Source organism: Mesocricetus auratus, unplaced genomic scaffold, assembly GCF_017639785.1.
Source record: "Mesocricetus auratus isolate SY011 unplaced genomic scaffold, BCM_Maur_2.0 Super-Scaffold_100046, whole genome shotgun sequence".
Lineage (NCBI taxonomy): Eukaryota > Metazoa > Chordata > Mammalia > Rodentia > Cricetidae > Mesocricetus > Mesocricetus auratus.
Window position 1 is genome coordinate 1922903 of NW_024429223.1, and position 21004 is coordinate 1943906.

A 21004-nucleotide genomic window follows, 5' to 3' on the forward strand; every position below is an offset into this window, starting at 1 on the left:
GGTCAGGGGACAACTTTGGAGCCTTCCACCTTGCTCAGGTCAGGTAGATCTTTCGTTTCTGCCATGCTTTGTAGCCCAGGCTAGCTGACTCCTATCTCCACCTCCTGCTGCTGTAGGAGTGCAGGGACTACAGGTGCACACTGCCACATACTACTTTTTGTGGGTTCCCAGAATCGAAATCAGGTCACTGGGCTTACACGGCAAGCACTTTTACCCACTGAACCAGTTTCGTTGGCCCTTGGGTATAATACATTATATATATTAGGGAGTGCATATATAATAGGGAGTGCAAAGCCACCCTCAGCCACCTGTAGGAGACCTTGTCTCCCTTTTTTTCCTAGCATTTTAATTTCTTTTTTTTTTTCTTGCTTTTGAAAGACAGGGTCTAACTGTGTAGCTCAGGCTGGCCTCAAACTCACAATCCTGCTGTCTCAACCTCTGTGGTTCTGGGCATGTGGAGTGCTGATTACACCGGGGACAAAGGTCACTGGGGTCCTAGCAGGGAAATGAGTGAGGCAGACGGAATCAGGAAGGAACAGAGAGCAGAGGCAGGTGAAGGCCTGCTGAGAGCTGAATTCTGATGGAGAGAGGGAGAGAGACAGAGAGGGAGAGGGGGAGAGAGAGAGGGAGAGAGAAAGAGAGAGGGAGACAGAGAGAGAGAGGGAGACAGAGAGAGAGAGGGAGACAGAGAGAGAGATAGAGGGAGAGAGGGAGGGAGGGAGAGAGGGAGAGAGGGAGGGAGAGAGGGAGAGAGAGAGAGAGAGAGAGAGAGAGAGAGAGAGAGAGAGAGAGAGAGAGAGAGAGAGAGAGAGAGAGAGAGGCTTGATACAAGAGAACTCCCGGTTCTGAGAGGACAGAACGCTGAACTCCCTGATGGAATGGCAGCCCCAGGTGGGACTCACCCACATCCAGGAAGTCCACCCTCCCCAGGATCACAGGAAACTAAACAGGATCCCACAAGCACCCTCACAACATCATCATTTGAAAGTGTTGGGGGGTCTCCACTGTACCTCTTCTCCCCCCTCCTTCCCTGGGTCCGACAGATGTGTGCCAAGAACCATGAACATTTGCTTCAGACTCCCATAATCTTTATTTTCCACCTGTCAGATCAGACTGGTGTTTTGTTTTTTTTGTTTTGTTTTGTCCTTCCATGCAGGTCAGTGTAATGTCAGACTGTTGGGTACCAACCAAGACACATCCTAGCCTGGCTGGGGATGATGCCGAGGACAGATGTGCAACCAGAACCCAGCTTAACGGTGGAGGCGCGGCCAAAATGTGACAATCAACAGAGCACACTTACAAAGGGACAGCTCAAGCAGCTGTAGAGAGACCCAGCTCACCAGAGACCTGAGCCCATGTCCTCCCTGCTAGTCCCTCGCGTGGCGCTCAGAGCCTTTCTGGGGTTTATTTTCTTCCCACAGCTTTCCTCCAATCCCTTCATAGGCTTCTAAGCAGCATCGCCAGCCAGACCACTGTCTCTGGACTGTGTGTCCAAACTTGAAGGAAGAGTGCTTTAAAAACTGCCCTCCTGTTAGCCACCTCGCTTCCGAGACCCTGGCCGCACTGTCTTTTAGCCATTTCTTCTTGTATCCTGGAGCAGGAAAACTCAGCCAAGCCGGCGGGGCAGGGTTTCTTTTTTATTTTTTGTGTCTTTCACCGGAGTTTCAGGTGTTCTGCTAGCCAGCCAAACTTCTGGATGACCCAGAGGCTACGGAGGTCAGGCCCAACTCTCTACTCAGTGACGAAATCAGAGCTGGGCACCCCCTCTGCCTGACTCCCGCCCCTGTCCATCCTGGTCCCCTCCACTGCCTCTTTAGCTCCTCTGCCCAGCACCGAGGAGCCGGGGTTGCGCAAGAGGAGCAAACCTTTCCCGAAAGCTCTGCGCACCACGGAGGAGGAGAAATAGAAGAGCAGCGGGTCCAGGCTGGCGTTGAGCGAGCTGAACACCACAGCCTCCACCCGCCACGGGGGGCTCTGCCGCAAGTAGAACCCCACCAAGTGGGACACGTTGTAAGGTCCGAAGCACACCAAGAAATTAAGAAGCGTCACCACGGCCAGGCCTACCGCCCGGCGTCTCCTCTGCACCCCTACGTGGGGCTGCGTGAGCATGATCCACACGAAGCGCCAGTAGCAGAAGATGGTGACTGCCATGGGGACGAAGAAGAGGACCAGGCACAGCTCCAGCCGCACGGGCAGCACCACGTCCAGCTGTTCTTGGGTGAAGTTCTCATAGCACGTTATTTGGTTGCCAGTGCCCACCGGCTCGGTCGAGTTCAGGTACTGGACGATGATGACGACGGTGCAGTGGCCGAAGGACATGATCCAGGCCACCAGAGCAGCGATCACGCCGTACAGGGGCCGGCGGGATAGCTTGTACTGCACCGGGAAGGCCACTCCCAGGTACCGCTCCATGCTGATGCCCGCCAGCAGCCACGTGCTGCAGTAGATGCTGCTGTAGAACCCGAAGCCCGTGAGCGCGCACACGATCTTCGGCAGGTACCAGCGAAAGTTAGACGCCGCTTCCACGATCCGGAAGGGCAGCAGCAGCAGCAGGAGCAAGTCGGCCAGGGTCAGATTAAGCAGGAGGATGTGCACCGGAGCGGGCTGGGGCTGGCGGACCCGGCTCACGAAGGCCCGCAGGGCGAGCAGGTTGGCAGGGAGCCCAGAGAGAAAGATGAGGATGTAGGCTGTGAGGATCAAGGAGCTGTGCCAGTCTGGGGTCATTCTGGAAGGTGGAGAGGGGTCAGGAACTCCCCACCCTCACTCACAGCCTGCAGACCCTCCTCCCTCTGGTTCAGACGGCTCACATCCTCCTTGGTTCCCAGGCCACAGCTGTCTGTCTGCGCCTCACCACCGCTCGCCAGAGCCACCTGCCAGAACTGCCCAGAGCAATTATTGACTTAGCCTTGGGCGGGATATTAAGCTGCAGTTATTACGTTTGCCATCCTGTGTCTCTGGGGGGAGACCAGCTCGACTTCCCACGGGAATTCCCCCTCTGCTTTCCCCCGGGCCCCCTTCCTATTTAGCATCACAGATAATAGGAAGTGGCTGTGGTCAGGTCCCTTTCTCACAGCTGGCTGTGGCTGGGAGCCTGGCAGCAAAGCCCGGTGGGAGAAGTAGGCAAAGACACTGGGAAAGCTCAGGAGGTGTGTCTTGGGGGGGGGGAGAAACTTCCAGAAGGCCTGTCCTGCCAACCCTGGTCTGGCTCTCCTTAGCTCCAGGTGCCCACCCCACCCCACCCCCGAGCACCTTACCTCCTCCGGCCGGCTTCAGGGTCTCTTTTGCCTGGTTCTCCTCTACACCAGTGCTGTGGGTCCTACCAAAAAAAGGGGAAAGTTAGAGTAGCCAAGGAGGGAGACTTAGCCAGCACCCTGCTGGGTGGCCTGTTCCCCCCCAAATTTCAGACACACATTCACGGAAGCCCAGAGGACACAAGCAGAACGCCACCTCTACCCAGCTGACTCTGTCCCCACTTGGCTGGTAACCCTTGCTAACTCGAAGTCTCTCCCTGATTCCTTCTTCATTCCCAGGTCTGAGGTTCCTCACTGCCCCCCCCCCCGCCCCCTACAACATCTGGGTCGTTACTTTCCTGTTCCGACAGACACCCTCCAGCCTCCTCCTCACCCCACACCTGCTCCTCAAATGCAAAGCCCCAGCTTCTTGTCGCCCCCCCTGGCTCGCCTTGCCTGGCTGCTGACAGAGGCTCCTCATGGGGTTCCTGGTGCAAGAGGCCAAGGGACTTTTAACAGTTGCTGCAGCCCTAACAGAAAAGGGCGGGGGAGTCAAAAAAAAAACTGTAAAGAACCTGGTTGGTGGGAAAGTGTTACACCAGCATGGGTCACATGGCCAGAGAGGGGCAGGTCAGTATTTCCTCTCAGACCCGAAGGAGGGGGGGGCTGCGGCTCTACCCTCTCCCTGGAGATCTGATCTATCCTGACTTCCACGGATTTTTCTGTTCCTACTTCCTGGCTCCCCCCTCCCCGCCCTCGCCCCCACCATCCCCCACCCCCATCCGCGGCATGTCCCCTTCTGTTTCCTGACTGGTGTCTTCTGTGGATGTCTAGGAGGTCAACTTTATTCGCAGAATGGGCCCCCGGCTCTGGTTCTTGTAACTTCCTTGTGCTCTCCCCTTGTCCTCCCCAACAAGTTTCCTTTGGGCTCGAAGCTGAGATGGACGGGCTTTTCCTAGCTTGCGTCTGTCTCGTGGTGGACAGAGCCAGGCGGCTGTGGGCAGCAGTCCAAATCTCCGCACTGGGAACTCTGGGTCAGATCAGGTTTTATGAACTTTCCTTTCCTTCTGCAAGTGAGCCTGGGAATCCTAACAGCACATCCCGGGTGACTGGTGAGGCCGAAGATGTTGAGCATCAGGGTCAGGGGGACCTGGTGGTTCCCTGCCTCAAGCCTGTCAGACTAGAGGGTGAGAGCTGGGTGCGGTGCCCCAGGCCTGAGGCAGAAGGCTAGACCTGAGGCCAGCCTGGGCTACAGATGATGGACAGTGAGGCTCACTCAAGGTCAGGTGTCCCTTCCCTCCCCAGCATCCCTTCTTCATTCTCCTGCTCTCCCTCCCCCACTTATCTTCCGTTTCCTGTCTCCTGACCTGCTAGTTAGTATCAAGTTAGAAGACCCCAGCGAGTCCTTCAGAGGACTGCAGAGGTCGCTCTGTGGCTAAGAGCACTGACTGCTCTTGCAGAGGACCTGGGTTCAGTTCCCAGCACCTAGAAGGTGGCTCACACTATAACTCCAGTTTCAGGAGATGTGACGCCCTCTTCTGGCCTCCACGGACACTGCACACACATGCTATATATACCTAGATGCAGACAAAACACATACATAAAAAAAAACTCCTCAAAAACATATACAAGGGGGCCTGGAGAGATGACTCAGAGGTTAAGAGCACTGACTGTTCATCTAGAGGTCCTGAGTTCAATTCCCGGCAACCACATGGTGGCTCACAACCACCTTGAATGAGATCTGGTGCCCTCTGCTGGCATGCAGGCAGAAGACTGTATACACAATAAATAAATAAAATATTAAAAATATATACAAGGGAAAACAAGGACAGTGAGGACACGTTGCCCTCTTTTTCATTCCCTCCTCTTTGTTCCTTTCTTTCTCCCTCCCTTTTCTTCTTTTGTTTTCTAATATTAAAGATGGGTTCTAAACTATTTGAATGATAGCCACGCCCCCAGCCCCTCACTGGGAGATTCTAGGCAGGGGCTCTACCACTGAGCCACACCCCCAGCCCCTCACTGTCCTCAGGCCAGGAAGCAGGAACAAGATGTGTGTGTGTGTGTGTGTGTGTGTGTGTGTGTGTGTGGAGGAGGTCAGGTAAAACTTCCAAAGGCCTTCCCCTACCTACTTAATCCCAGCCAGGCCTAACTTTCTAAAATCTCCGTAGCCTTCAAAACAGTCCTTAGCTAGCTGGGTACTGAGCATTCAAAACAGGAGCCTGGAGGGGTCATTTCAGATCCGAACCATAGTACAGGAGAACTAATGAAGACACGTACTGCCACTTGCTACTAAGCGTTGTTTTGTGTTCATGATTTTTCTACCGTCACGAGGATCTAGACTGACTACAGGATAGAAGCTCACTGGCCAGCCCCGAGAGGCAGGACACTCTCTTGTTTTCTGCCCGTCCCTCATGCCTCCCCCTGTGGTGGCGCTGTGTCGCCCACGGCAGGACATGGCTCCTCAGCTTCACGGAATTTGCAAAGGGGCCCCTTAGCCCCATGCTGCACGCTGAGCAGAGCAGACAGCCACATGGCCCTCTGGGGGTCTTTCCCGGCATTGGGTAGATGCCTCAGAGACACAAAATTAGAGCCCATCATTGTGTTAGCCAGCACCCTAGCTGCCACACTTGGGCACAACTGGGATTCGGCTCGTTTATTTCACAGGCTAGGAACCCGATTGACCGAGTCAGTGCGGTACAGCAGCCAGGAGCTCCGAAGTCAAAGCGGTATCCCACACACACATAGCAAGGAGCGCCAGGGGGTGAACCTGCTGTGCCCTTCAATGCCAATCCCGTCAAGAGCCCAGGGCCACAGAGACAGGTGCCACAGAAGCAGAGGTATAACACGATGGGGTCAGAGATGTTGCCCTGGGTTGGGGTCTCCAGTGCCAAGGGAAGGAGGGCTGGAAGGGAAGCATTATGGCACACACCCGTAATCCCAGCGCTCAGGATGGAGGCGGGAGGATCCAGAGTTCGGAGCCAGCTTGGGCTACATCACAAAAACCCTGTCTCTTGAATCAGGTGGGTTCCAAAGCTCTCTGACAGATCTTAGGACAAACCTTGTTTTCACGGTCCATCCAAAACGAAGCTGGAGCTCCGGACATCACACACCTGTGCTCCTGGGATATTCCACATGTCGTGTGTCCTGTCCCTCTTCTTCCTTCCACTGTCTACACGGTAGGAGTCCCCGAGGATTCTGAGGCATCAGAAGCATGCTCCAGGGAGAGTGACAGCAGCAGTGTCTATGAGTGCTACCTGCCTGAATCAACTCATTTCTTCGTTTGCTTAGTTGCCCATAGACGGATCCTTCCCATGTGACCAGGAACCTTGTTAGTCTCTCGCTGCCCAGTCTCCATGGGTCTCGGTGTGAATGGCCGTGCTTGGGCAGGGCAGGCAGTCTCATTAAATGAGAACCTGTCTCCATTCTGGCTCACACCCCCGTGCTCGGTGCCTTGACGCTGTTAGCCTGTCATATTGGCCCAGAATGATGTCCAGGGGCATTGATGCCTCTCTGAACTGAGGTGTCTTACTCAGAGTTTCTATTGACATGCTGAAACTCCATGACTAGAAGCAATACGGAGAGAAAATGGTTGTCACAGGAGTTTCTTTCTAGCCTGGTCCAATCAGCCCCAAATAAACAACACAGACGCTATATTAGCTATAAAACTGTTGGCCGATGGTTAGGGCTTCTTACTAGCTACCTCTCTCTTAATTATATAACCCGTTTCTATTCATCAACGTATTGCCACAAGGCTTTGATTTACCCATAATCCAGCATGTCCTTTGGCAGCATGATGTCTCTTCATGGCCTCTCTCCCCAGAATTCCCCTGGTGTCCTAGCTCCACCTATCTTCCTGCTTCTACGGGACAATCAGTGTTTTATTCATCAAGCCATAAGAGAAACACATACACAGAAGGACACCCCCCCATCAAAGGGTTTATTTCATCTCACATTTCCAGGTCCATCACTGAGGGGAGTCAGGTCTGGAACTCAAGGCAGGAACCCTGGGACAGGAACTGAAGCAGAACCATGGAGGAAAGCTGTTCACTGGCTTCCTCCCACAACTTGCTCAGTAGGCTTAATCGCACCACCCAGGACTACCAGCCCAGAGGTAACAGCACCTACAGTGGGCCAGGCTCTCCCACATTAATGAGAAAATACATTGGGGACTCGCCTACAGGTCAATCTGATGCAGGCATTTTCTGAATTGAGAGTCCCTATTCCAAAATGACTCTAGTTTGTGCCAAGCTGACGTAAAACTAACCAGCACAGAGGGCTTTTGGCAGTCCATCCAACAGAACATGAACAGCCATCAGTGAGGTCCTCCCTGCCATGCCCATCCCCATTTCACGTGGCAGGATGGCTCTCCTAGCCCCGTGGCCCAGGGGCTGGTATTATGAGCGTGACCACCACACCTGGCATCCTGTGGGCCTCCGGAGGTGCACAGCTGTCTCTGCTCTCCCAGGACATGGCTGGCTACAACTCTCACTGATGTTCTCAGAAATCCAAGTTCTGGTTCATTTTCCTTTTTTTTTTCTGTTTTATTCTTTCCATCCTTTCTGTCTTTCTTTTTGTTGTTTGTGGCGTGTTCCTTTAACTGTGTGAGTGTATGTCACTGTGACTGGTTTAATAAAGAAGCTGGCTGACCAGTAGCTGAACAGGTAGAGATTAGGCAGGACGCGAGACAAAAAGAGAGAGCTCAGAGAAGAAGGGGAGGAGACAGAATCCCGAGAGATGCAGAGAGAAGCAAGATGGACATGTCGTACTGAGCAAAAGTACCAAGCCATGTGATGGACTGTAGATAAGAAATATGGGTGAATTTAAAATGTAAGAGTTGCTGGGCGGTGGTGGCGCACACCTTTAATCCCAGCACTCGGGAGGCAGAGGCAGGTGGATCTCTGTGAGTTCAAGACCAGCCTGGTCTACAAGAGCTAGTTCCAGGACAGCCTCCAAAGCCACAGAGAAACTCTGTCTTGAAAAACCATAAATAAATAAATAAATAAATAAATAAATAAATAAAATGTAAGTGTTAGATAGTAACTAGCCTAAGCTATTGGCTGAGAATGTATAATTGACAATAGGTCTCTGTGGTTATTTGGGGGTGGTTGGTGGGACAGAGATGACCAGCAGTAGACAGAAATCTTCACCAACGTTCTTTTGTTTTGTTTTAGTTTTTCAAGACAGAGTTCCTCTGTCTAGCCCTGCCTATGCTGGAACTCGCTCTGTAGACCAGGCTGGCCTGGAATTCATGTAGATCTGCCTGTCTCCATCTCCCGAATACTGGAATTAAAGGCATGGCACTTTATTCATTTATTTTTCTAAGTAGGGAGGTGTTGCTGTGTAACAAAAGATGACCCTGCACTTGAGTTGAGTGACACCATTACTGGGGAGATGTGAACAGACATCTATTCACTCTAAAGCCCAGCTTGGTGAATCAATGAGTTTTAATGTGGTGACTTGGAATATGGGTGAGGAGTTACTTACAGGGGCAGACATAACTTTAAAGACAGCTGCATCACCAAAGCCCACCCCAGCATGCGTGACAGCTGCTGGTGCTGGAAACCTGGAGGTCACCGCCCAGCCTGCAGGCAGCTCGGCAGGTTGGAGAGTGCCCTTCCCAGTGACTCTGTTGGTGGCTTGGCTGTTATCTTAGTCACTGTCCTATGTCTGTGAAAATACACCATGACCAAGGCAACACTTATAAAAGGAAGCATTTAATTGGGGGGTGGGCTTGCTTACAGTCTCAGAGGTCTTGTCCATTGTCACAATGGCGGGAATCATGGCGTACACAGGCATGGTACTGGAGAAGTAGCTGAGAGTGACATCCTTATCCACAAACAGAGGGACAGACCGGGCCTGGCTTTTGAAACTTCTAAGCCCACCCCGCTCCCCGGGACACACTTCCTGCAACAAAGACACACCTACTACAGCAAGGCCACACCTCCTAATCCTTCTCAAGCAGTGCTGTTCCCCGATGACAAAGCATTCAAACACATGAACCAATGGGAGCCGTTCCCCTCAGACCACCCCAGCTGGTCGCGGCTTCTTCTAGGATGTTTGCTCTGAGCCTCTCCAAAGCAGTTCAGCTTGTCTCGGAGCCTTCTCTGCAGCCTGGCTTGTCTGAGAATGACTCTCAAGGAAGTGATCTTAACTGCTTTATATGCTCTTATGGAGGGAAGGGCCTAACAAATCTGGTCAGTTTCAGGAACTTCCTGAAGCTATTTTGAGTTGTTTACTTCCTGTCTTAAGGAACTTCCCTGCATTGTTGAACCTCTCTAGAATATCCTATTGTTTCACTTCCTGGTAAACATCCTGTCCTAAAATGCCCTGGTTTTCACTTCCCTTTGGTATCCTGTGTCCTAAGAAGTTTCCCTCCAAAATGGAAGGTTTTAATATTGGAGGAAACTACTCCACAACAACCTCTGATCCTCCCAAGTCTGCTTCCCAGCTGTTGGGGTTACAGATGTGGCGTCAGCATCCCAAGTGGGCAGGATGCTGGGGAATAGAAGCCAGGGCTTCCTGCCTGCTAGGCAAGCTCTCTACACACTGAACCACACCCTCAGGCCCCGAGTCCTCTTCCAGTGTCCCTTCCATCTGTGTTCCAGGTGAGTACCACCCTCTGCTCCCCAGATGCCCCCCCACCTTCTCATCAGCTCCCCTTTTTGTCACAGTTGTCCCTCCCCACCCTGTCACCCCTCGCCACACCCTGTTCCTTCAGCACTGTGCGCCTGTCTGATGGGGGGACGTCCCTCTGCGTGCTGTGAACATGTGCTGCTTTCATTGGCTGATGGATAAAAGTGTCTCGACCAATGGCTAATCAGAGTAAAACCAGGTGGGAAATCAAAACAGAGAGAGAGAGAAAGGGAGAAGGCAGGGTCGAAGAGTCACCATGAAGTCACTGGGAGGGGGCAAGATACCAGGGTATCAATGGTAAGCCACAGTCAAATGATGATACACAGATAGCAGACATGGGTTAATTTAAAAAAGAAAGAGCTAGCTAGTAATAAGCCTAAGCCATTGACCAAACGATTATAAATATATATTAAATCTCTAGGTGGTTATCTTATAAGCAGCTATGAGAACCTGGTGGGTGGAAAGAAACCGGTCCGGGGGACCGGACAGAACACATAAAAGTTTCCAACTGCACTAGTCTGAGCAGGAGATAGGCCCCTAGTTTGGCATCACCTGGTATTCCAAGGGCAGCAGGGACATTTCAGACAATCTGAGGCAATTGACTCTCAATCCCAGAAAGCCCAGACATCCCTGAAAAAGACTGAGCTCTGGCTCCACATAGATAGGCTCAGGAGTTTTCCCAACATCCTATCTCGAGCAATGTGCTAGGCTTTTCCCAGATACCTCTTGTCCCCATTGTGTCTGAGATCCAGGGAGCCAGACCAGAGCCAGGACAGATTTCTAATGGCCCCTGCCAGGGACCAGGCTTTAGTTTCGGTTTACTGGAACCGGCTGGAGCTCAGCAAGAAGTTCTTGGGAAAGCCACAGCTCAGGGGCAACCAACCAGAGAGTGCCCATAACCTTGTGCAAGCCTAAGAGAACCAAAGATAACTTCTCCCACCCTGCAGCTGTAAAACCCCTAACCACTGAGCTGCCAACCAATCCTATAGCAACCTGTCAACTGTTTAAAGCTGCCAATCGGTCCCCAGACTCATCTCTGCTCCCTGGAATTCCCCCATTAAACCTGGTGGTTTAAATGGGGGGACCTGTGAGCCTCTCAGGTCCTTGCCCTTTGACACCCCAACTTGTTGGAGTTACAATAAACTGCTCTTGCTTATTGCATACATGACTGGCGGTCTTCTGTAGGACTTCCCACGGACCCTAACAGTGTCCTCTGTGAGCTTTGGGAACCAATGCTGCCCCCAGCTTTCTCAGATTTCTTGGAAGTCCTTTAGACAATTCGTCCGAGGGAAAAGAGAAACCCGGCAGACTGGCCTTGAAAAGCTGTCATTTTATGAGTAAGGGTATTTTTGTCTGCAATATCTGTAAGAGATCAGTGAAGGGACTCCAGCCCGCTCGAGAACGTGGCTCTGGCAGGCCTTGCCCTTCTCCCCATTCCCTCTGTCTTGTTAAAAACTGCTAGATTCCAGTCCTGAAGCTGCCACCAAGGTCTAGCCCCTTTTTTGGCCACGCCCCCTCCTGAGGCTGACGACCTAGGTCCAGTTATTAAAGTATTAAAGTCGCCGGGCATTGGTGGCGCACGCCTTTAATCCCAGCACTTGGGAGGCAGAGGCAGGGGGATCTCTGTGAGTTCGAGGCCAGCCTGGTCTACAGAGCGAGTTCCAGGACAGCCTCCAAAACAATACAGAGAAACCCTGTCTCGAAAAAACAAAAACCAAAAAGTATTGAAGTCCAGTAATCAAAAGCCCCCTTTGGCTGCCCTAATTAACATGCCAAATTAAAATTAAACACCTCATCCTAACATGGAGTTTCTGCTTTTACCTTTATAAGCCGCCATTATTTTCCTATGTCTGTCTCCTCTCTATCCAGAGGCAGTCCTTTATCCCCCTGGGACAAACAGCCTTGTTCCCTTCCCCTTCTCCCTCATTCTCTGTCTCCTGTCTTTGTCTCTTGTTCCCTGAACTCTGTCCCTCTGGGGAAATAAACCTCCTTTGTGCTTGGTCTTGGGGGTCCTGAGCCAATACCAATTGAAGGAGACCCCCTTCCCACACAGTGGGGAGTTCTCTCCAGATCCTGGATCAGGCACAAACCACACCCCAACACCCGTTTTCACAGAGACCCTTACTTAATTGGGGAAGAAATTAAAGTGTCTGTTTCCTGACACATTAATTGGGGAAGAAATTAAAGTGTCTGTTTCCTGACACACACAGAAAAACAGCAGCAGCAAATGACTCTGCAGGTGTGGTTTTTAAGAAGCAAAAAATGGGAGGTCTGTGTTAGAATGGGCTAGGATGCCGTGTCGTATTTTAATTGGGCACGTCAATTAGGTGAACCAAAGGGGGCTTTTGATTGCCGGACTTCAATACTTTGGCGAACCTTGGTGGCAGCTTCAGGGATGTCATCTAATGGTGTTTAGGAAGGCAGAGGGATTTAGGGAGAAGGTCAGGGCCTGGCAGAGCCAGAAGAGGGTGTCAGATCCCCTGGGGCTGGAGTTGGACTGCCATGTGGGTGCTGGGAATTGAACTGGGGTCCTTTGGAAGAGCAACCAATGGTCTTAACCACTAAGCCATCTCTCCTTCCCTTCTCTGTGGTGTTTGACTGACACCGCACTTGTGGTCTGACTCCACCGCACTTCAGTTTTCTTCCTTAGCTGTCCCGTCTCTGGGTTTGAATGGATGCCACAGACTTCCTGTCAGGAAGCACACACTCCTACCCCCAGGGTCTTCCCCTTCCCTACCCCCTGATGCCTATGCAGGGGAGACCCCTGGCCCACAGTAGCCACAAAGATTCTCAACTCTGGGACAGAGGTCAAGCCTCATGAGCTCCCATGACCTTTAGACCTCTGGGTTCCCTCTGCACCCCGTCCACTGCTCGGGGGCAAACATGGATTCTGTTCCTACGTTCCGGGTCTGCTCCAGTCCAGGTGGTGAGGCCAAGCGGAAGGGCGGGGGAGGTGCAGGCAGACGAGGAACAAGCCAGATTGGGGTGGGGATGAGGTTCTTATCAATGTCCAGGTCGCCTCCTTCCTTTTTTAACAAGCATGTGGTCCGATAAGGCCAGGACACCTCCCACCTCCAGGACAGGTCCCTCCCTGCCCGGTGTACACACTTCTTCCCTGCAGGAAGCCACTCTGTAGACTGACATCTGTGTGTCTGCCTGTGGGTTTTTCTTTACTTTCTGCATCGCCGGGACTGGAACTGCCAACTTCAAAAGTGCTCAGCCAACGAGCCACGCCTCCAGCCTGCAGAGAATTAAAGGAACTTTATTTCTTCTTATTTTGGAGTGTGTGTGTGCCGCAGTGTGCATGTGGAGGTCAGAGGTCAACTTGCTGGAGTCAGTTCTCCCCTATGACGCCCGTCCGTTCAGTCCTGAACTGGGGGATCAAAACCAGGCTGCCAGCCTTCACCTGCTGAGCCATCTATCGGGCCCCAAAATGCTTACATGTAGCCTCCTCAGTTCTCCTCACTCACTGGGCGAGTCTCAGGGGTCTAACTCAGGCCCTTAGCTGGCAGCCAGCGTCTTTACCAGCCGAGTGGTCTCACCCCCAGCCCTGACTCAGAACGGAAGGTGGTGCCATCTGGGGTTCGTATTCATCTAATCCCATCTCCCAGGGAGACTGAGGCAGGAGAGTCAAAAGTTTGAGACCAGCCCGAACAACTTAGCAAGACTCTTTGTCCACCCCTATGGACAAACCTTCCCCAACAGTTCTGCCAACCTGGGACCAAGTATTCAAGCCTGTGAGCCCGTGGCGGACATTGTCATGCAAGCCACATGCAGATTTTAGAGCTAGAGCAGCTAGCCTCAAGGCTTGGTTCCCATGGCTCTGGGGTTTGTCAGGTTGCCCAGCCTATAACTGACCCAAAACACTGACACTTCAGGGCTGGAAGGAAGGGCCCTGGAGCCAGCACGCAGTCTGAAACCCTTGTAGCTTCGTAACCTTGGACAGGCAAGCTCATGTTCTCCGGCCTCAGTTTCCCACCTGCAGAATGGGGACAACAATCCATTTACAAAGCCGGGTTGCTGTGAGGCCAGAAATGAGTATGCATTTGTTTGTACCCAATCATGTATGTTTTCATATAACCATATTCCTGTACATGAATGCAAATATGCGTATGGATGTATACTCCCCACAAGCAGCAAGGGCAGTTGTCTTTTGGTATTCAAGAGGGGCTGGCTCCAAGATTACTTCTCCTGAAGACAGCAAACTTGGGTAGATGCTCATGTCTCATAGAAGACGGGGCAGACCCTGTTGATGGGAGAAGTCATTCTGAAATTTGTCTCTTATTGGTTGTTGAATAAAGCACTGTTGGCCAATAGGGAAGCAAGATAGGTGGGACTAGGAGTCGAGGAGGATCCTGGGAAAGGGAAACACAGGGAGTCACGATGTAGCCACCATAGGGGTAAGAGAAATACTTAGATTAACAATTATGGAGTAAATACTTAAGTCAGAGCTAGCCAGTAAGAAACCAAGCAAACGGCCAACAGCTTCATAATTAATACGGCCTCCTGTGTGTTCATTTGGGACTGATGCGGCTCTGGGACCAGGCTGGTGGGAAGGCTTCTCTCTACAACCATGGCAATGCAATCTCACAGCTACTCAGGAGGCTGAGACAGGAGGATGGCTTGAACCCAGGAGTTCAAAGCAAGTCTGGGAAAAAAAATAGCATGATACTGCCTTACAGTCAGAAGCAGTTACTGGGACAGGAAGCCGGTGAGTGGTTAGGACAGGAAATGTCCGTTTACGTGTGCTATCAAACAGAGCCTACCCAGAAAGATGCGGCTAATGTCCATTTACAGAGGCACTGGGCCTTTTTCTGAAAGAAGAACCATTTTGAGTACTTGAGACATGAATGAGCAAGACAGGCTTGAGCAAGGGGACGGACAGATAAAAAGAGCTATCTGGTGTGGCTGGTGCTCAAGTAGGAGGGGAAGGGGCGTGTGGAGCCACTTGTCCAGGCCAGGAGACTAGCTAGACCTCAGATCCTGTGGAAACAGGCTTTACTCCACTGAGGGGCAAGAAGGGGCCAGTAAAGTTGACCCAAGGGGCTGGGCTGACTACTCGACCTCCAGAGCTGGAGGGGAGTGCAGAAAAGTGATCTGGAGAGTGCCGGCCCCTTTGAAGAGCTGTCTGTCCTCCAGGATGGCTGATTTTATCCTCTTTCCTGGTCTTCATGTGTCCTGATTGACAGGCTGCAGCAGCCAATCAGAATTCACAGTTCCATCTGATGTCCACAGGGCTTCGGTGTTTTCTTCATTCAGCACCCAGCAATGACAGACAGACCAGGAACTCAGAGCCGGATGGATGTGTCAGTGCAGGTCTGTCATCGGGGTAGTCAGGAAGCTGAGGCAGGAGGATCAGGAGTTCTAGGTGAGTCCAAGCCACACAGTGAGACCATTTCTGAGGAGGAGAGAGGGAGGGAAGGAGAAGAGAAAGGAAAAGAAGGAAGGGGAGAGGATGCTTGGCCATCCAAGAGCTAGAGGCCGCAGGCTGCACACAGCCACGCTGCTCCCCACGGCCCATAAGCGGGGCCTCCACACAGTGGCTCCCCCTCCAGCCTGGCCACCCCTCTTGTGATGCCACCAATGAGCTAAGGTCAGGAAGCATCACCTGCTGAAACAGCAGGATCTCCAGGCTCCACACGCCAGCCTTGCCAGGTCCTCGATTCCAACATGTTGGGGGTGATACCTGCCCTTTCCACGGTACAGACATGGACGCCTCAGCCCTCCAGGTACTTGGGAGCCAATCCCAGTCTGCACCTTTCACTCCTCTCTTGACCTAACAGTGACCCCATCAGTGACCTCATCAGTTACCCCATCAGTGACCCCACCAGTAACCTAACAGTGACCTAACAGTGACCCCATCAGTGACCCCATCAGTGACCTAACAGTGACCTAACAGTGACCCCATCAGTGACCCAACAGTGACCCCATCAGTGACCCAACAGTGACCCCACCAGTGACCTAACAGTGACCCCACCAGTGACCCCACCAGTGACCCCATCAGTGACCCCATCAGTGACCTAACAGTGACCCCACCAGTGACCCCACCAGTGACCTAACAGTGACCCCACCAGTGACCTAACAGTGACCCCACCAGTGACCTAACAGTGACCCCATCAGTGACCCCACCAGTGACCTAACAGTGATCCCACCAGTGACCTAACAGTGACCCCACCAGTGACCCCACCAGTGACCTAACAGTGACCCCATCAGTGACCCCACCAGTGACCCCATCAGTGACCCCATCAGTGACCCCACCAGTGACCTAGCAGTGATCCCAGTGACCTAGCAGTGATCCCAGTGAGCTAGCAGTGACCCCATTAGCCTACCCTGTGCACTCTAACAGCCACACCCAGCGTCTGACCACTCAGATGCACATCCAAGGTCACTGCTAGGTCCTCACCAGCTGTCACATGTGTTCTGTAGGGTTCCTATGTGCTCCCTTGCTTTTTGGCTCCCCCTTTGGTCATTTCCCCACCCAACTGTCAGAACATTCCTTTTAAAAGGCAGCTTGCTGGGTGGTGATTGTGCACGCCTTTCATCCCAGCACTCGGGAGGCAGAGGCAGGCGGATCTCTGTGAGTTCGAGGCCAGCCTGGTCTACAGAGCGAGTTCCAGGACAGACTCCAAAGCTACAGAGAAACCCTGTCTCGAAAAACCAAAGAAAACACAGAGCTGCCGAGGAGAAGGAGATGCTCATGCAGGAACCCTTCCATCAGTACCCCCCCCTCCTCCCCCATCCCCATCCTCCACACTAACAGGTCTACCAGTGAGGGTTTGTTACATCAAGATGGGCCATAGATGGATGGCGTGAAGCTGGAAATGCTGTGGGCAGGGGAGAGAGTGGCGCTGCCCAGGACGGCCCCACGCAGGAGGAGCCCACCGTGACACCAGCCAGCAGGGAGGGTGTATCAGCTGCTTTTCTTGCTTCTACAGCAAAATGTTGACCCAACGGGAACAGCTTATGGGGGGAGGAATTTGTTCTGGCTCAGGTTTAGGTGGTGCAGTCATCACGTTGGAGAAGGTGGGGCATGAGGGTCCCGTTTGTGACTGCAGGAACTTGTGGCTTGTTTACAACATCGTGGCCCTCCAGGAAGCAGTGAAGAGAGGAGAGTCCTGGCTGTGGCTCTTGGAGGCCCATGGTAGCCGTGTGCCTTTGCAAACCGTGATCCCCATCTTGACCGTGCCACAGCGCACCCCAAATAGTGCCGCCCCTCACTGAGGACCTAGTGCTCTCAACTCACGCACCTGGGAGGGACAGTCCACAGCCCAGCATGTTGGAGGGTCTAGAAGCTGTCTGGGGCCATCTACAGCATGGGGACAGCAGACTCTGAACGAACCATGGTGTGTCCAAAGCATCCAAGGAGCCCGGAGTAGTCACGAGGAGCCTGAATAAGGGCAGTGATACGAGGATGAGGTCCTGGCAGGTGACTCTGTCCCCACTTGGCTGGTAACCCTTGCTAACTCATAGTCTCTCCCTCATTCCCAGTCTCAGGTTCCTCACTGTCCCCCCACCCCCACCACCCCCCAACATCTGGGTCGTTACTTTCTGGTTCCGACAGACACCCTCCAGCCTCCTCCTCACCCCACACCTGCGTCCGGTAGCTTGGGAGAGCTGGCCCATGCACAGCTGTCTGGCAGCATCTCTATGCTGTTTAAAGCTTGTGTTGTTTTTCCGACAGCTAATGGGTTCATAACTCTCTGCACAGTGCAGACTTCCTTAGCTTATCATAGCTGGACGGGCTCCTAATTGCAGCAACTGAAGCCAAGTTTGGCTTATTTAGGGCCGTAATGATAAGAGAGTGGGCAGCTTGGAGATTTCCCAAGGAATAAAGGAAGCTGGGCAGACTGGACCAGATGAAAAGTCATGCCGCTAGCTCGGTCCGGTTAGGACCTCCGCACACATCTGTATTGGACATGAAGCCCAGGTCACACGCCAGGCAATTCTCCACGCTTTCAATCCTAATTGCACCATGAGCTTTGGATGCAGAGTTTGAATCCCTGGTTAGATAAATGAAGGTACCAGGGATACTGGAGAACAAGGTGCAACATTATTAACATCTCTGATGGAAGATGGGCTCTGTTGCCTATTTCGGAAATATTAAGCTACATAAAGTAAGGATGTCCTATGATATTTTATTGAGGGAGAAGTCACTTACATGAGAAGCCAAGGAAGTCGAGAACCAAAGGTCCACACTCTGCTCCCGGGCACGCAACCGGAACCCAAAGAGAGAGTATCTCCCCTCCCCCCAGCTCTTTTATCCCGCATAACTTTCTATGTACCATGGCCACGCCCAAACAGGTGTGGTCAGCGCTATGGGTATATAAGGTCTCTCCCTGCTCAGATTCGTGCCTGATGGTTCCCTAAACATGAGATTCAGGTGACCTTTGGGCACATCAGAACTGTGGTGGTTTGGGTGTGGAATGTCCTCTGTAGATGTGTGTGTGGTGTTATTTGGGAGCTCTGTGGAGCCCTTAGGAGATGGAGCCACCCTGGGGGAGGAGTGAAAAGTTTCTGTACCCAAGTAGCCTCTCCACCAGAGCAACAATCCAAATCAGGCCAAATCAAGAACTAGAAAAAGCCCAGGTTTTTTTTTTTTTTTTTTTTTGGTTTTTCGAGACAGGGTTTCTCTGTATTGTTTTGGAGGCTATCGGTCCAGCCCAGCCTCGAACTCACAGAGATCCGCCTGCATCTGCCTCACGAGTGCTGGGATCAAAGGCGAGCGCCACCACCGCCCGGCCAAAGCCCAGATTTAATGGAGAAAACACTCCTATATGATCCCCCAACCCCAAGAGGAGACAGGGTGGGGGAGGAGAGACTGGAAAACCACATACTTGTTTTCTGGGGGCAGTTTAAATATCCTGTGGGAGTGGTCTTGAGCATCTCTGGGGGAGGAGTCCTGTTTGGAGGGCATTCTGGGATGGGACAGGGTTTGCAGAAAAGGGTGGGGGAGGGGTTCTCCACCAGAACATTCTAGACTCTCTGGGTATGTGAATACCAGGGGCTAGGGTGAGGAGGTGGGGAACCAGCCTGCCTCTCTCTGTTTTAGGCTCAAAAGCCACCTTATATAAAGACAAACTAGGCTCATTCCTGTTTATGATTAACCCTTTGTTTGTCAAGGATTGGGTTATGCTGCACCTGTACCCTTAACTACAAATGGTTCTGTACTGTCTGTTCCAGGAATGGCGAACATGTCTTTGTTTCACGAAGTTGTTTATTACCATTTTTGCAACCCTTACCTTTGCTTCAAAAGCTTATATGGCCTCCCCTGACTACCTGTTGTTAGGCAGTGGTGGCGCACACCTTTAATCCCAGCATTTGGGAGGCAGAGGTAGGTGGATCTCTGTGAACTCGAGGCCAGCCTGGTTTACAGAGTGAGTGCCAGGGCTACCTGTTGCTATGACTACCTTGTTATGCCCATCTTGCAACCTTGTCTTTGTTTGAGAGGTCGTTAGGACTAACTTGTTATGCTAAAGTTCTGCTTCTGTAACTCCGCCTATTTTGCTGCCAAATCCCCATTTGGAAATCCCCTACCACTGAACTATTAAAAGCCTTGTCTTCCTCTCATCCAAGGTTGATCTCTTGAACCCCACCTTCGGGGAGGCAGCCTGTGCACAGGGATTAAAAAGCTTACTTTATTAAATTGCTTGCTTTAATTAATTTGACCATGATGATTTGGGTCGGTGGCCTTTCTCCTATCATCTTTGGGATTAACAGAGGGTTACTAAGAAGTGAGTCTTGATGTTTTACAACCTGGTCAGTTCCTGTTCAGTCCCTCTGCTTCCACAATCAACCTCTCCTCCCTGAAGTTGTTTCTTGTCAGAAATTTTGTCATAGCAGCAATTTAACTGATAAAAGTAAAAGCCAGGTGACTTAGAGATCGCATCTGTTTTAAAAACCGGAAGAGTCGTTTAGGAGACGGACATGACCATGCTCAGTTGTCGTCGAAGCATTTGTGGAGCTGAGCAGGAAGACCTGGAGTTCAAGGCCATCCTTGGGTACAGGAGAGGAGACCCTGTCTTATAAACGCAGCATCGCAGCCGGCAAGATGACTCAGTGGGGGAGGGGTGTGCTGCTTTTAGGTTCTGCTTTGAGGAAACAGAAGGCAGAGTGAGGGGCAGCCATTTCTGTCTGTGTGTCCTTTATTGCTCTGCAATTACAGCCACCACGTCTGGAAAACTGGAGTTTGATTCCTGGAACACACACACACACACACACACACACACACACACACACACACACACACACGGGCGGGGGGGTGGATGCAAGCAAAATGAAAACAAAATAAGGCAAAAGAGTACAGGTAGTGTGTAACTTTTATTTATTTTTTTTTTTGGTTTCTCGAGACGGTTTCTCTGTGGTTTTGGAGGCTGTCCTGGAACTCGGTCTGTAGACCAGTCTGGTCTCGAACTCACAGAGATCCTCCTGCCCCTGCCTCCCGAGTGCTGGGATTAAAGGTGTGCGCCACCAACACCCGGCAGTGTGTAACTTTTAAATCTTTGGAATGAAGGTGGGCCCTGAATGTGTCTGCCAAAGGGAAGGTGACCAGTGACCCTAACAGTGTCTCTCAGAGGGCTAATACAGCCTAGACCACTGCCATTTTTCAGGCTTCATTTTTATCTTCACTTTTTATGTGTATGGGGGTTTTTGCCTACATGTATGCTGTACCGCCTGCATGTAGTGACCCATGGTAACCAGAAAATGGAGTCAAATCCTCTGGAACTGGAGTTACAGAGGGCTGTGAGCCTCCATGTGGGTGCTGGGAATTGAACCTGGGTCCTCTGCAAGAGCAGCCAGTGCTCTTAACTGCTAAGCTAAGCCGTCTCTCCAGCCCCCATTTCCCCTTTATCTGAAGAGACCCAGGCCCCAGAAAATTCCTGATCCACACCCATACATAGATCCTGAATGGTTCAGGTCCAACCCAGTGAAAGACACACACCCTGGATTTGGGACCCAAACCAGTGATAGAGACACTTTATCCCTAAGCCTAGAGCCAGGGAAAACCACCCTAAATCCAAAACTAGTCCAAAAGAGCACACTTGGCCTCCTAGATTAGGGACACGTAAAAGAATTGCTCAGGCCCTAGAATTGGAGCCAAAAAGCCAAAAAGGAACAAAGAAAGAGTTTGGCCGTGGAATGGA

The 21004-nt window shown here is 51.9% G+C and overlaps 1 protein-coding gene across 2 annotated transcripts; it reads right to left on the minus strand.

The window, feature by feature from the left end:
* Positions 1-1071: 1071 nt before the first annotated feature.
* Positions 1072-3739, minus strand: Ffar2 (free fatty acid receptor 2). 2 transcript variants are annotated; one of them, XM_040735522.1, is made up of 3 exons: positions 3687-3739; positions 3255-3316; positions 1072-2725 (listed from the first exon to the last, which is right to left on the minus strand). In XM_040735522.1, exon 3 carries the CDS (start codon positions 2722-2724, stop codon positions 1732-1734), a length of 993 nt encoding a protein of 330 aa, XP_040591456.1. In that variant the 5' UTR covers position 2725; positions 3255-3316; positions 3687-3739; the 3' UTR covers positions 1072-1731. The 2 variants fall into 2 exon arrangements, with proteins under 2 accessions (XP_040591456.1, XP_021089578.1); XM_021233919.2 differs by lacking the exon at positions 3687-3739 and having other exon boundaries at positions 1072-2879; positions 3255-3565.
* Between the last annotated feature and the right edge of the window lie 17265 nt (positions 3740-21004).